A 15,581-nucleotide genomic window follows, 5' to 3' on the forward strand; every position below is an offset into this window, starting at 1 on the left:
TATTTGTATTGATGGAGTAAAAATCCTTTAAAATGAGATCGTGAAGTGATCATTCAACACACTGCATCGAATTCGGTCTAAGACTCTACATAAAGGTGTATTAGAAGATTAAAAAAAATGTATATAAATTATTTTTAATATAAAGTTTTAAACAATATAATACTAACTACAAACTAAGAAACATATTTAGAATTTGTTTGTTTAGAATGATGATTGATATTGTTGAATGAGCATGATTGACGGAGAAAAAGAGAATGAATCTTCTGTTTCACTTCTCAGACAAGGAGTGCACAAATAACGTATAGAACCTCACTTTTACTGTTATGTAAATCTTTGTCTTTTTTTGTCACGTTTTACAAAGTTATACCTAATTTCACTTTTATACTTCAATTTTAACAACTTTTTTTTTATCAAGTATAAATCACTGTGAAAGTATTTTATTTATTGGATTAAATATATTTTGTTGTTTCTCTTTATAATTGGATTTTGTTTTTAGTTCAAATTTTAGATTTTCTGAATCTTTGTAATAAGAAAACTATTAAAATATTAGAACTTGTCTAACGTTTTATGATGTTAAAATATTTTATATAAACTTGTATATAAATGTTATAGTACAATTTAAGTTACAATTTTTATTATTTAAAAAAAATTAATAACTTATTTTAATAATTTTCTTACTATAATTATTTAGATTAAAGAAAAAAAAACATACTCCTTTTACATCATTCTTTAGTTAAAGAATTCATACTTATGCTAATTCATAATTAATTTGCCTATGTCTTTTTAAATTTTCATTTATATGTGTTCACAGTTGAATCTCTTAAAAAACTATTTAATTTAAATATCTGTATTATAAAGATTATAAAGATGTTGTTTTTATGTATGAATAAAATTAAAAAATATGATTTACTTCACATATATATAATTAAAATTTGTTGTGAATCACTTAAACTTCACTCTATTTTAATATAATCATCTATAATAAAATTAGTTAATAGCTTATCTTCACTAAAAAATCATTCTAAATAGGGAAACAACCTATCTAAGATCACTTCTCTTAGGTCATGGATCTGGCACGATAGTTGGTCATTTATGATCGTTTTCCGAGTCTATGTATCTAACATTATGAGGGAGAACAAATCAATGGATCTCAATCAATTAACCTTAATCAGTCAATTAAGACATAATCATGGACTAAAGGTTGAAAGGTTATAATTCGGTCTATACATACAAGATTATGCTCTACAAAAAATATCATCTAATAAACGACATTTAATAAACAATACAATAATTACTCTTAACTCATATTCTATAAGGTGATTGAAGAGAGACCACAAGGAGCTCATCCAGATTCCGACCGACCTCAAATTGGCGAGAACAAATGAAAGAGAAAAATTATAAATAAGTGGAAATATTTGATCATATGTATAATTTTGATTTTTAAATCTCATTCATCATGGACATTATTATTTAGTTCTTCACATTCAATAGATGGATAGAAATCATAAGTATTTCCCATACTCATATTATATAAAATGTTGGTTTTGTATAAATTATACTTTATTAAATATTTGTTGCTTTATCTTTCTTCTTAATTTTTATACAAAAGTTAAGTCACCTCTTAAATACTTTATATTTATTTATTGTTTTTTACTCATAAAAAAAATGTGTGAGAGTAACAAGTTGTTTGATTGTGTTTTCCAAGCACAATGTTAGCATTTTCTTCTTGCATTAGATTCACCAAATAACTCCTACTTTTTGGTTATATAGATTCACATTTTTCAATTCTAAATTGTAGCATGGCATGAGTGTGTCTCCCATGTCCCCAACTTTTGTGTCTCACATATGTTTATACACAAAATGTTTGGTTAATTATCAACCCAAAATCATATATAATATTTTTATAACCTACCTTACAACAAGACATTACAGGAGAATTTTAGAAATGGTTTCAAAGCATGGCCACAGGGAGAACAAAGTCTTTTATAGAGTATCATTATGAAACTAATAAACAAATATGAAAATTCTTTTACTTGTCTTTGTGATCCATCTGCTATTAGATTTGATGGGTCAAAGTTATTTTATTTTTTTACAGCAATTTGTTTTTATGTTATTTGAATTATATATTAGATTGATTGAGGATCATGAGTATTGTGTATATAAGGATTTAGACCTAAATTTATTTGTGCATTCAAGTTTTATTTCACTATTTTATATGAGTCAATAGTCAAAGTATTATAAACAGATAAATAAAATTTGAATACTCTGAAAAATTATACAAAAACTTTTGAGTATTTCAATTTCTTAGAACTAAATTAGACATCATTTAAAATTAATCTCAATACATTTAAATTTTAAATAAAAAATATTGATTAAATATAAAATACATTGGATAGTAATAAATAAATGTTAAATTTAGATTTGGCAACATGAAAGTTGTAATTTCATTATAATAAAAAAAGAAATATATAATGTTTTATAATATTTTAATGTTATATAATTAATTTATATAAAACATTTATGCAAGTATTTATAAAATAAGAAAATATATTATATATTTATATTTATATAAAAAAATCTATAATTTTGTAATAATATATCATAATAATATATTTACATAACTAGATCAATATAACTATAAAATACATTGTAGTTTATTATATAATTATAATTTTATACTATAATAATAATAATAATGTAATAATTTAATTTTAAAAACTATCTTCATTTCACTCTTCTTCCTCTTCCAAGGAACTTGAATACTCTGTTTCTAATATTTTTTCCCCCTTTTCCTTCACTCCTCTGCGTTCCATCGGCAAACCCTAACGCCATAGAATTTTGATTCGAAGCAGAGAAAGTGAAATTGGAGTTTCAGAGACGAAAAGGAAATGGCTTACGGTGGTGCAGGTCCTGTGGGTGGTTCGGGCTCTGCATCCACTATTAAGCAAGTGAAATTGGAGAGAGAAAGCGAACTCAGAATAGAAGTGGGTAACGACGCGCCACTTCGGTTTCGACTCCTTGATGGCACTGCGGAGATTTTTGGCACCGAGCTTCCTCCTCAAATCTGGCTCAATTTTCCTCCCAGGCTCAAGTTTGCTGTAACTTCTCTCTCAATCAAATTGTTTGTTGTGTTCACATTTCCTTTCTGTTTCTTTTGATAAGGGGAATGTTTATTTGTTTCAGGTGTTTACTTGGTTTGGTGCAACCATTGAAATGGACGGTGGGACTGAAACTGATTATACTGCGGATGAGGTAAGCCATTGTAGTAGCCCTATTGAATGTTTTGTTTCTAGATTATTGGTAAGGAAAAAAAAAAGATATAACAGTACTTGAGAAATCAGTGATTAGAAGAGTGCAACTTTTTGAGTGCAGACTCCAATGGTTAGCTATGTAAATGTGCATGCCATACTGGATGGAAGAAGAAGTCGTGCCAAAGCTTCATCACCTGATGATTATGAATCTTCTCAGGTATTTTTTTTATGCATTTTGGTTAATTGACTGGATGGTTGAGATCATGCATATTAAATTATGGTTGTGGTTTTGTCTATTTTTCCTTGATATTGTGGGGGAATTGCAGACAAATCATACCGACAAGGCCACAGTTGTGGTGGTGGAGTCTCTTAAACCCTTATGTTGGGGCTAAACTTGTGGCCATGGACATGTTTTAGAACCTTGGTTGACTTATAAGTTGACATGATAAGTGTTTGTTGTTACTTTTGTGTGACGTATAATTTTCAATGTTAACATGAACTATGAAAAATAATGCTTCATTGTACATAATTGTGTTGAGAGACTTGAAAGCTTGTGATTTTATCATAGATTGTCATGCCATTCTTTCATGTGAGTTGTAAAGCTTGTTGTGTGTGAATTTTGTTTTTCAGGGTCCTAGGGTCATTGTTGTAGGACCTACTGATTCTGGGAAGAGTACCTTGTCAAGGATGCTTCTTAGTTGGGCGGCTAAACAGGGTTGGAAGCCTACCTTTGTTGATTTGGATATTGGCCAAGGCTCTATAACAATTCCTGGATGCATAGCTGCCACTCCAATTGAAATGCCCATCGATCCTGTGGAAGGCATTCCGCTTGAAATGCCTCTTGTTTACTTTTATGGACACGCAACTCCAAGGTGATTAGTGATTTAACTTCTATTATACGCAGGCAAAATTATATAAACTTTTTCATTGATTTGAACTTTTTAAGTTATTGGTAGCACATTAAGGAAATGAAAATCCATGCTAATGTATTTGTTTTTCCAGCAACAACATAGAATTGTACAAAGTTCTTGTCAAGGAGCTTTCAGGGATGATTGAGAGACAATTTACTGGAAATGCTGAATCTCGAGCTTCAGGCATGGTGATAAATACTATGGGATGGATAGAGGGAGTAGGCTATGATGTAATTGGCCTTTGAACTTTACCTTATTACTGCTAAACTAATCACTGTTCAGACATACAACTTACTGCTAATTTTTATTATAGCACTCTTTCCTCGCTCACTCTTTTTTGTGTGTCTGTTGCAGTTGCTCTTGCATGCAATTCGTACATTCAAGGCCAATGTTGTCTTGGTTTTGGGTCAGGTATGTGCCTTGTATATCTATACTGTGTACTATTTTAACATGTCCATCATTTTATATTCTATATTAGTTATGCATTGAAAGACAGTTCCAAAGATCCCCACTATCATTTTTTGAATATCATACTTTCCTTGTACATGTTATTAATTCTTGCATACTGTAGAAGCTCAGTATCTCAGTTTTTCCTTTGAACTTCTTACAGGAAAAACTGTGCAGCATGCTCAAAGATGTGCTTAAGAGTGAGCCCAAAGTAGATGTTGTGAAACTTCAGAGGTCGGGTGGAGTTGTATCTAGGAATGCAAAAGTCAGGCAGAAGGCCAGAAGTTATAGGATAAGGGTAAACCTACGTGTCTACTTTTGAATATCTTCCACATGCTAACCTCAAATTGATATTTTCCTTCTCTTTTTTTTTTTCTTTTTTGAATATCGGGTGGAGTTTCTTTATTTTTCTACTGAATATATTTGTTAATATAGGAGTATGTTATTACTCTTTGGCCCGGGTATGTTAAGTGTTCAGAAATATGTAGTGTATAAAAAAATTCATTGTTAAGTAACAAAAAAGTCTCTCGTAATGACTATAACTTACAAGCAATGGTTCTGTAATGAAAAGTCTAAATGAAAAAAGAATTGTTAATTTGAGTGAATGTTTCTGTTGTCAACATAGTGAAACGGTTGACACTTGTTTTCTGTTTATCATGAAATTTGTGGCTTCCTCAATATTTTTGTACCCTTAGTTGGTGTTTAGAAAGTGTATTGTTGTGCAATCTGAAAACTACTTTGACAGTAGATCACTTTTACAGTACGAACAATTTGTTTATTAGCCTTGGGGAGTGTAGTAGGATAAGGGATTTCTTTTCTCTCCTCCCCTGAACACTGTTTAACACAACTTCCTGTTTGACTATTTTTGGTCTAATTGAAATTGCTGCCATTTGATTTTGACGCAGGAATACTTCTATGGCCTTTCAAATGATCTTTCTCCACATTCTAATATTGCAAATTTTAGTGATTTGTTTGTTTATCGAGTTGGTGGTGGGCCACAGGCTCCACGCTCAGCCTTGCCAATTGGAGCAGAACCTGCTGCAGATCCAACAAGAGTTGTACCTGTAAACATAAATCGTGATTTGCTCCATCTAGTCCTTGCTGTCTCATTTGCCAAGGAACCTGATGAGATCATTTCCAGGTAATCACGGTTCTAATTTTAATCACTTTTAAGTTTTAAATTTCTTTGAGCCTAGTAAGTTTGATCCAAGTATTTTTGCTTGTTGTAAAGTGATGTGGTTGCTTGTATGTGTGAGGAATAGTGTTGTCCCTTGTACAAATATGGTGACACTTGAGAGATTTGTGCATCAATTATTATCTGATAAGCAGTGTGGGCCAAATGGAAAGTGGTGACTTTTGATGCTGTTAATTTGAAGTCTACCTGAAATATTATCTATCCAATATGATTTGATTTGCTTTTATGGAAATGATTATTCTTAAAACTTTATTTATTTGATTTGTTGACACTTCTATGCATACAAATGGCCTGTCTTGAGATATTCCTCAGAGACATTCAAAGCTACCAATTTTATGAATACCCAATCTTGTGTATATATTACCTCTTGTGTCTAATTTTAAAAAAATAGGAAATCAGCTTTAAGCCTCAGAATATTATGCCCCTCTTCTCCATTCCTAGCTTCCACAAGTATACATCATCTTACCATGTCATGTCTTTTCTGGTGCAGCAATGTTGCTGGGTTCGTTTATGTAACAGACATTGACATTCAGAGGTTTGTATCGTTCCACTTAATGATTCATTTCATTTTACAGTTTATGATGAATGCTTGCATTGTTGTTTTGTATACAGAAAGAAGATAACATACCTTGCTCCGTCTTCTGGAGAACTTCCAAGCAAGTATTTGGTAATGGGATCCTTAACATGGCTAGAAACATGAACTATTGAACAGTGTTGTACCAGAAAATCACTCGCCACATTTATTTCTCTGGTTCGCCAGTTTTGTGTCGTGATCAAATGTAAATACTAAATTTAGCTTAGAACCTGTTGTGAGCAGTTGTTTTGCATGGTGGAAAGTTCTCATGATTATTGGTATCAAATCTTAGCAGCAGAACCAGGTGACAGTCATTTTTAAACTTGTGTCCATGTCGCAATAGACAATTTTGTTATGTTCAATTTTAACATTAGAATATCTATTTATGTTCAGATTAGTTTATGTTGGAAATTGATAAATAAAATCTTAACAATGTTTTAGTTACTTTTACTGGTTTTTATTTTTTAATAGCCATTGTCCACCATTATTGTGTATATGTAAGGGAAATTTCAATTTGAAGTCAACAATAAAAGCAAAGTCACTTGAAAAAACAAATTTTCCTCTTTTATTAAAGAGGGTGTTGTGAATTTGTTATTCGATGGTGCTACTTGCCACGGATATTTGCAGATTTATAGATTACAATTTTGTTTTTTAAATTTCTCTATTCCTAATATATGTAACTAAGAAAGTTAATTCATTTAATTAATAATACTAAATTGGCCTATAGTTTTAATATTATTTTCAAAATTAGTTTTTAATAATTAATGTATAAAGGGAGAATAATAGAATTATCATTTAAATTTTTCAAACTAAACTATTTAATTCTTAAATCTTCATAGCATTTATTATTTATGGACGAAAACAATTAAAATTATTTCGGAAAAAATCATTAATACACGAAATCATTAAAAAAAAGTATTATAAGAGAAAATAAAAAAATCTAAAACAATATATTATAATTATGGAAGGAGGATGTAATTTTGTAATTTTAATCCTTTTGACTTTTTTTTCCGTGTTCAGTCATTAAATTTTAGAAAATACATGAATTTTGTCAAATATTAAATTTTACGTATGTTTTATTTTTAATCTAATTGAAACTATAGTTTTAATATATTCATTTAAGGTATTATCGAGAAATATTTTAGTTCGTTAAAGTATAAAAAATTAAAACAAGCGTACACAAAAATAAGAATTTTAAAAATTAAAATCAAAAAAATAGAGCGATCAAAATTGAAAATAAAGAATTGAAGAGATCAAATGTTCATAAGAAACCCTAGATAGATATTAAATTTAAGGATATATGGGAATTTAAGTTGTGATTAGGCCTATTAATTCTGTGGTTAGATCTAATTTCATTAATAAATATTTTTTTAACATTAAAATAAACTTCATTAGTCAAGGAGATTTTCATTAATTGAACTTTAACAATTTTAAAAGTTTTAAAGTTCTCCTCTACCGTAATTTTTGAAATTTCGTCATACTTTCTGTAATTTTATTCTGGGTTCGTATTGCGTTGAAAAAAATTTACACAAGTACTTTCATATGTTGGTTGCACCCAGATAAGAAAACACGTCCATAAACGAATCACAAAAGGAAGATACGGGAAAGAAAAACCAAGATGTTTTGTTTTCGAAAAACCAGTTTTGTTAACTCTCGGTCTGGGACTTACTATGCCTTACTCCTTGGATATTTTCATTTGAAACTTTTACCAGACATTCGTCATTGTGTCTATTAAGTTTTGACGTAGATTTGAGCCCCAAATTCGTTCCACAAGATTTGCAATAAATTTTTTATTCATCACTGCCAGGGGCGAAATGAAGGTTTGTGTGTGTGAAACTGTTTGATTTTTTTTCCTAGGTGAATACTCATCCGTTTAACCTGAAATTTGTCGCGTTTTGTCCCAAATTCAATCGAGATTATTACGTGGAATTTCCTGAAAAAACTATTTCAGGAGAATTTTTAAGAAATTTTATTGAAAACCAAGGCTATCTCTACCGAAACTTGTGAAATTTCGCCCTACTTTCTGCAATTTTATTCTGGGTCCGTAGTGCATTGAAAAAATTCACACAAGTATTTTCATATGTTGTTTGCACCCAGATAAGAAGGCACGCTCATAAAAGAATCACAAAAAAAAAGATACGGGGAAGAAAAGTCAAGACATTTTGTTTTCGGCAAACCAATTTTCTTCACTCTCGGTATGAGACTTACTACGCCTTACCTCTTGAGTATTTTCATCTGAAACTTTTAGCAGACATTCGTCATTGTGTCTATTGAGTTTTAGCAGAGTTTTGAGCCCCAAATTCATCTCACAGGATTTGCAATAAATTTTTATTCATCACTGCCAAGACCGAAAGGAAGGTTCATTTATGTGTGAAACTGTTTTATTTCTTTCCTAAGTGAATACTCATCCTTTTGACGTGAAATTTGTCGCGTTTTGTCCCAAATTCAGTCTAGATTCTTAAGTGAAAGTTCAAGAAAAAACTATTTCGGGAGAATTTTTATTGAAAATCAAGGCTATCCTCTACCGAAACTTGTGAAATTTCGCCATACTTTCTGCAAATTCATTCTAGGTCCACATTGCGTTGAAAAAATTCACGCAAGTACTTCGGAAAACCAGTTTTGTTAACTCTCGGTCTGGGACTTACTACGCCTTACTCCTTGGGTATTTCGTCTGAAACTTTTGCCAGACATTCTTCATTATGTCTATTGAGTTTTGACAGATATTTGAACCCAAAATTAATCTCACAGGATTTGCTATAAATTTTTTATTCATCACTGCCAGGGCCGAAAGAAAAGTTCGTTTGTGTGTAAAACTGTTTGATTTCTTTCCTAGGTGAATACTCATCCTTTTGATGTGAAATTTGTCGCGTTTTGTCCCAAATTTAGTTGAGATTCTTACGTGAAATTTCAAGAAAAAACTATTTCGAGAGAATTTTTGAGAAATTTTATTGAAAACCAAGGTTATCCTCTACCGAAACTAGTGAAATTTCGCCCTACTTTCTACAATTTTATTCTGGGTTCGTATTGCGTTGAAAAAATTCACACAAGTACTTTCATATGTTGTTTGCACCCAGGTAAGAAGGCACGTCCATAAAAGAATCACAAAAAGAAGATACGGGGAAGAAAAGTAAGGACGTTTTGTTTTCGAAAAACCAGTTTTGTTAACTCTCGGTCTGGGACTTACTATGCCTTACTCCTTGGATATTTTCATTTGAAACTTTTACCAGACATTCGTCATTGTGTCTATTAAGTTTTGACGTAGATTTGAGCCCCAAATTCGTTCCACAAGATTTGCAATAAATTTTTTATTCATCACTGCCAGGGGCGAAATGAAGGTTTGTGTGTGTGAAACTGTTTGATTTTTTTTCCTAGGTGAATACTCATCCGTTTAACCTGAAATTTGTCGCGTTTTGTCCCAAATTCAATCGAGATTATTACGTGGAATTTCCTGAAAAAACTATTTCAGGAGAATTTTTAAGAAATTTTATTGAAAACCAAGGCTATCTCTACCGAAACTTGTGAAATTTCGCCCTACTTTCTGCAATTTTATTCTGGGTCCGTAGTGCATTGAAAAAATTCACACAAGTATTTTCATATGTTGTTTGCACCCAGATAAGAAGGCACGCTCATAAAAGAATCACAAAAAAAAGATACGGGGAAGAAAAGTCAAGACATTTTGTTTTCGGCAAACCAATTTTCTTCACTCTCGGTATGAGACTTACTACGCCTTACCTCTTGAGTATTTTCATCTGAAACTTTTAGCAGACATTCGTCATTGTGTCTATTGAGTTTTAGCAGAGTTTTGAGCCCCAAATTCATCTCACAGGATTTGCAATAAATTTTTATTCATCACTGCCAAGACCGAAAGGAAGGTTCATTTATGTGTGAAACTGTTTTATTTCTTTCCTAAGTGAATACTCATCCTTTTGACGTGAAATTTGTCGCGTTTTGTCCCAAATTCAGTCTAGATTCTTAAGTGAAAGTTCAAGAAAAAACTATTTCGGGAGAATTTTTATTGAAAATCAAGGCTATCCTCTACCGAAACTTGTGAAATTTCGCCATACTTTCTGCAAATTCATTCTAGGTCCACATTGCGTTGAAAAAATTCACGCAAGTACTTCGGAAAACCAGTTTTGTTAACTCTCGGTCTGGGACTTACTACGCCTTACTCCTTGGGTATTTCGTCTGAAACTTTTGCCAGACATTCTTCATTATGTCTATTGAGTTTTGACAGATATTTGAACCCAAAATTAATCTCACAGGATTTGCTATAAATTTTTTATTCATCACTGCCAGGGCCGAAAGAAAAGTTCGTTTGTGTGTAAAACTGTTTGATTTCTTTCCTAGGTGAATACTCATCCTTTTGATGTGAAATTTGTCGCGTTTTGTCCCAAATTTAGTTGAGATTCTTACGTGAAATTTCAAGAAAAAACTATTTCGAGAGAATTTTTGAGAAATTTTATTGAAAACCAAGGTTATCCTCTACCGAAACTAGTGAAATTTCGCCCTACTTTCTACAATTTTATTCTGGGTTCGTATTGCGTTGAAAAAATTCACACAAGTACTTTCATATGTTGTTTGCACCCAGGTAAGAAGGCACGTCCATAAAAGAATCACAAAAAGAAGATACGGGGAAGAAAAGTAAGGACGTTTTGTTTTCGAAAAACCAGTTTTGTTAACTCTCGGTCTGGGACTTACTATGCCTTACTCCTTGGATATTTTCATTTGAAACTTTTACCAGACATTCGTCATTGTGTCTATTAAGTTTTGACGTAGATTTGAGCCCCAAATTCGTTCCACAAGATTTGCAATAAATTTTTTATTCATCACTGCCAGGGGCGAAATGAAGGTTTGTGTGTGTGAAACTGTTTGATTTTTTTTCCTAGGTGAATACTCATCCGTTTAACCTGAAATTTGTCGCGTTTTGTCCCAAATTCAATCGAGATTATTACGTGGAATTTCCTGAAAAAACTATTTCAGGAGAATTTTTAAGAAATTTTATTGAAAACCAAGGCTATCTCTACCGAAACTTGTGAAATTTCGCCCTACTTTCTGCAATTTTATTCTGGGTCCGTAGTGCATTGAAAAAATTCACACAAGTATTTTCATATGTTGTTTGCACCCAGATAAGAAGGCACGCTCATAAAAGAATCACAAAAAAAAGATACGGGGAAGAAAAGTCAAGACATTTTGTTTTCGGCAAACCAATTTTCTTCACTCTCGGTATGAGACTTACTACGCCTTACCTCTTGAGTATTTTCATCTGAAACTTTTAGCAGACATTCGTCATTGTGTCTATTGAGTTTTAGCAGAGTTTTGAGCCCCAAATTCATCTCACAGGATTTGCAATAAATTTTTATTCATCACTGCCAAGACCGAAAGGAAGGTTCATTTATGTGTGAAACTGTTTTATTTCTTTCCTAAGTGAATACTCATCCTTTTGACGTGAAATTTGTCGCGTTTTGTCCTAAATTCAGTCTAGATTCTTAAGTGAAAGTTCAAGAAAAAACTATTTCGGGAGAATTTTTATTGAAAATCAAGGCTATCCTCTACCGAAACTTGTGAAATTTCGCCATACTTTCTGCAAATTCATTCTAGGTCCACATTGCGTTGAAAAAATTCACGCAAGTACTTCGGAAAACCAGTTTTGTTAACTCTCGGTCTGGGACTTACTACGCCTTACTCCTTGGGTATTTCGTCTGAAACTTTTGCCAGACATTCTTCATTATGTCTATTGAGTTTTGACAGATATTTGAACCCAAAATTAATCTCACAGGATTTGCTATAAATTTTTTATTCATCACTGCCAGGGCCGAAAGAAAAGTTCGTTTGTGTGTAAAACTGTTTGATTTCTTTCCTAGGTGAATACTCATCCTTTTGATGTGAAATTTGTCGCGTTTTGTCCCAAATTTAGTTGAGATTCTTACGTGAAATTTCAAGAAAAAACTATTTCGAGAGAATTTTTGAGAAATTTTATTGAAAACCAAGGTTATCCTCTACCGAAACTAGTGAAATTTCGCCCTACTTTCTACAATTTTATTCTGGGTTCGTATTGCGTTGAAAAAATTCACACAAGTACTTTCATATGTTGTTTGCACCCAGGTAAGAAGGCACGTCCATAAAAGAATCACAAAAAGAAGATACGGGGAAGAAAAGTTAGGACGTTTTGTTTTCGGAAAACCAGTTTTCTTCACTCTTGGTCTGGGACTTACTACGCCTTACTTATTGAGTATTTTCGTCTAAAACTTTTACCAGACATTCGTCATTGTGTCTATTAAGTTTTGACGTAGATTTGAGCCCCAAATTCGTTCCACAAGATTTGCAATAAATTTTTTATTCATCACTGCCAGGGGCGAAATGAAGGTTTGTGTGTGTGAAACTGTTTGATTTTTTTTTCCTAGGTGAATACTCATCCGTTTAACTTGAAATTTGTCGCGTTTTGTCCCAAATTCAATCGAGATTATTACGTGGAATTTCCTGAAAAAACTATTTCAGGAGAATTTTTAAGAAATTTTATTGAAAACCAAGGCTATCTCTACCGAAACTTGTGAAATTTCGCCTTACTTTCTGCAATTTTATTCTGGGTCCGTAGTGCATTGAAAAAATTCACACAAGTATTTTCATATGTTGTTTGCACCCAGATAAGAAGGCACGCTCATAAAAGAATCACAAAAAAAAGATACGGGGAAGAAAAGTCAAGACATTTTGTTTTCGGCAAACCAATTTTCTTCACTCTCGGTATGAGACTTACTACGCCTTACCTCTTGAGTATTTTCATCTGAAACTTTTAGCAGACATTCGTCATTGTGTCTATTGAGTTTTAGCAGAGTTTTGAGCCCCAAATTCATCTCACAGGATTTGCAATAAATTTTTATTCATCACTGCCAAGACCGAAAGGAAGGTTCATTTATGTGTGAAACTGTTTTATTTCTTTCCTAAGTGAATACTCATCCTTTTGACGTGAAATTTGTCGCGTTTTGTCCCAAATTCAGTCTAGATTCTTAAGTGAAAGTTCAAGAAAAAACTATTTCGGGAGAATTTTTATTGAAAATCAAGGCTATCCTCTACCGAAACTTGTGAAATTTCGCCATACTTTCTGCAAATTCATTCTAGGTCCACATTGCGCTGAAAAAAATTCACGCAAGTACTTCGGAAAACCAGTTTTGTTAACTCTCGGTCTGGGACTTACTACGCCTTACTCCTTGGGTATTTCGTCTGAAACTTTTGCCAGACATTCTTCATTATGTCTATTGAGTTTTGGCAGATATTTGAACCCAAAATTAATCTCACAGGATTTGCTATAAATTTTTTATTCATCACTGCCAGGGCCGAAAGAAAGGTTCGTTTGTGTGTAAAACTGTTTGATTTCTTTCCTAGGTGAATACTCATCCTTTTGATGTGAAATTTGTCGCGTTTTGTCCCAAATTTAGTTGAGATTCTTACGTGAAATTTCAAGAAAAAACTATTTCGAGAGAATTTTTGAGAAATTTTATTGAAAACCAAGGTTATCCTCTACCGAAACTAGTGAAATTTCGCCCTACTTTCTACAATTTTATTCTGGGTTCGTATTGCGTTGAAAAAATTCACACAAGTACTTTCATATGTTGTTTGCACCCAGGTAAGAAGGCACGTCCATAAAAGAATCACAAAAAGAAGATACGGGGAAGAAAAGTTAGGACGTTTTGTTTTCGGAAAACCAGTTTTCTTCACTCTTGGTCTGGGACTTACTACGCCTTACTTATTGAGTATTTTCGTCTAAAACTTTTACCAGACATTCGTCATTGTGTCTATTAAGTTTTGACGTAGATTTGAGCCCCAAATTCGTTCCACAAGATTTGCAATAAATTTTTTATTCATCACTGCCAGGGGCGAAATGAAGGTTTGTGTGTGTGAAACTGTTTGATTTTTTTTTCCTAGGTGAATACTCATCCGTTTAACTTGAAATTTGTCGCGTTTTGTCCCAAATTCAATCGAGATTATTACGTGGAATTTCCTGAAAAAACTATTTCAGGAGAATTTTTAAGAAATTTTATTGAAAACCAAGGCTATCTCTACCGAAACTTGTGAAATTTCGCCTTACTTTCTGCAATTTTATTCTGGGTCCGTAGTGCATTGAAAAAATTCACACAAGTATTTTCATATGTTGTTTGCACCCAGATAAGAAGGCACGCTCATAAAAGAATCACAAAAAAAAGATACGGGGAAGAAAAGTCAAGACATTTTGTTTTCGACAAACCAATTTTCTTCACTCTCGGTATGAGACTTACTACGCCTTACCTCTTGAGTATTTTCATCTGAAACTTTTAGCAGACATTCGTCATTGTGTCTATTGAGTTTTAGCAGAGTTTTGAGCCCCAAATTCATCTCACAGGATTTGCAATAAATTTTTATTCATCACTGCCAAGACCGAAAGGAAGGTTCATTTATGTGTGAAACTGTTTTATTTCTCTCCTAAGTGAATACTCATCCTTTTGACGTGAAATTTGTCGCGTTTTGTCCCAAATTCAGTCTAGATTCTTAAGTGAAAGTTCAAGAAAAAACTATTTCGGGAGAATTTTTATTGAAAATCAAGGCTATCCTCTACCGAAACTTGTGAAATTTCGCCATACTTTCTGCAAATTCATTCTAGGTCCACATTGCGCTGAAAAAAATTCACGCAAGTACTTCGGAAAACCAGTTTTGTTAACTCTCGGTCTGGGACTTACTACGCCTTACTCCTTGGGTATTTCGTCTGAAACTTTTGCCAGACATTCTTCATTATGTCTATTGAGTTTTGGCAGATATTTGAACCCAAAATTAATCTCACAGGATTTGCTATAAATTTTTTATTCATCACTGCCAGGGCCGAAAGAAATGTTCGTTTGTGTGTAAAACTGTTTGATTTCTTTCCTAGGTGAATACTCATCCTTTTGATGTGAAATTTGTCGCGTTTTGTCCCAAATTTAGTTGAGATTCTTACGTGAAATTTCAAGAAAAAACTATTTCGAGAGAATTTTTGAGAAATTTTATTGAAAACCAAGGTTATCCTCTACCGAAACTAGTGAAATTTCGCCCTACTTTCTACAATTTTATTCTGGGTTCGTATTGCGTTGAAAAAATTCACACAAGTACTTTCATATGTTGTTTGCACCCAGGTAAGAAGGCACGTCCATAAAAGAATCACAAAAAGAAGATACGGGGAAGAAAAGTTAGGACGTTTTGTT

At 32.5% G+C, this 15,581-nt stretch overlaps 1 protein-coding gene across 1 annotated transcript; it reads left to right on the plus strand.

Moving 5' to 3' along the window:
- Positions 1-2,713: 2,713 nt before the first annotated feature.
- CLPS3 (CLP-similar protein 3) lies at positions 2,714-6,822 on the plus strand. The gene is made up of 10 exons (XM_068633962.1): positions 2,714-3,098; positions 3,184-3,252; positions 3,373-3,468; positions 3,882-4,123; positions 4,254-4,392; positions 4,517-4,573; positions 4,773-4,907; positions 5,515-5,750; positions 6,295-6,339; positions 6,417-6,822. The coding sequence occupies exons 1-10, from the start codon at positions 2,889-2,891 to the stop codon at positions 6,502-6,504; spliced, it is 1,317 nt and encodes a 438-aa protein (XP_068490063.1). The 5' UTR covers positions 2,714-2,888; the 3' UTR covers positions 6,505-6,822.
- Positions 6,823-15,581: the final 8,759 nt, after the last annotated feature.

This window comes from Phaseolus vulgaris, chromosome 7, assembly GCF_051622355.1.
Source record: "Phaseolus vulgaris cultivar YP4 chromosome 7, ASM5162235v1, whole genome shotgun sequence".
NCBI classification, from domain to species: Eukaryota; Viridiplantae; Streptophyta; class Magnoliopsida; order Fabales; family Fabaceae; genus Phaseolus; species Phaseolus vulgaris.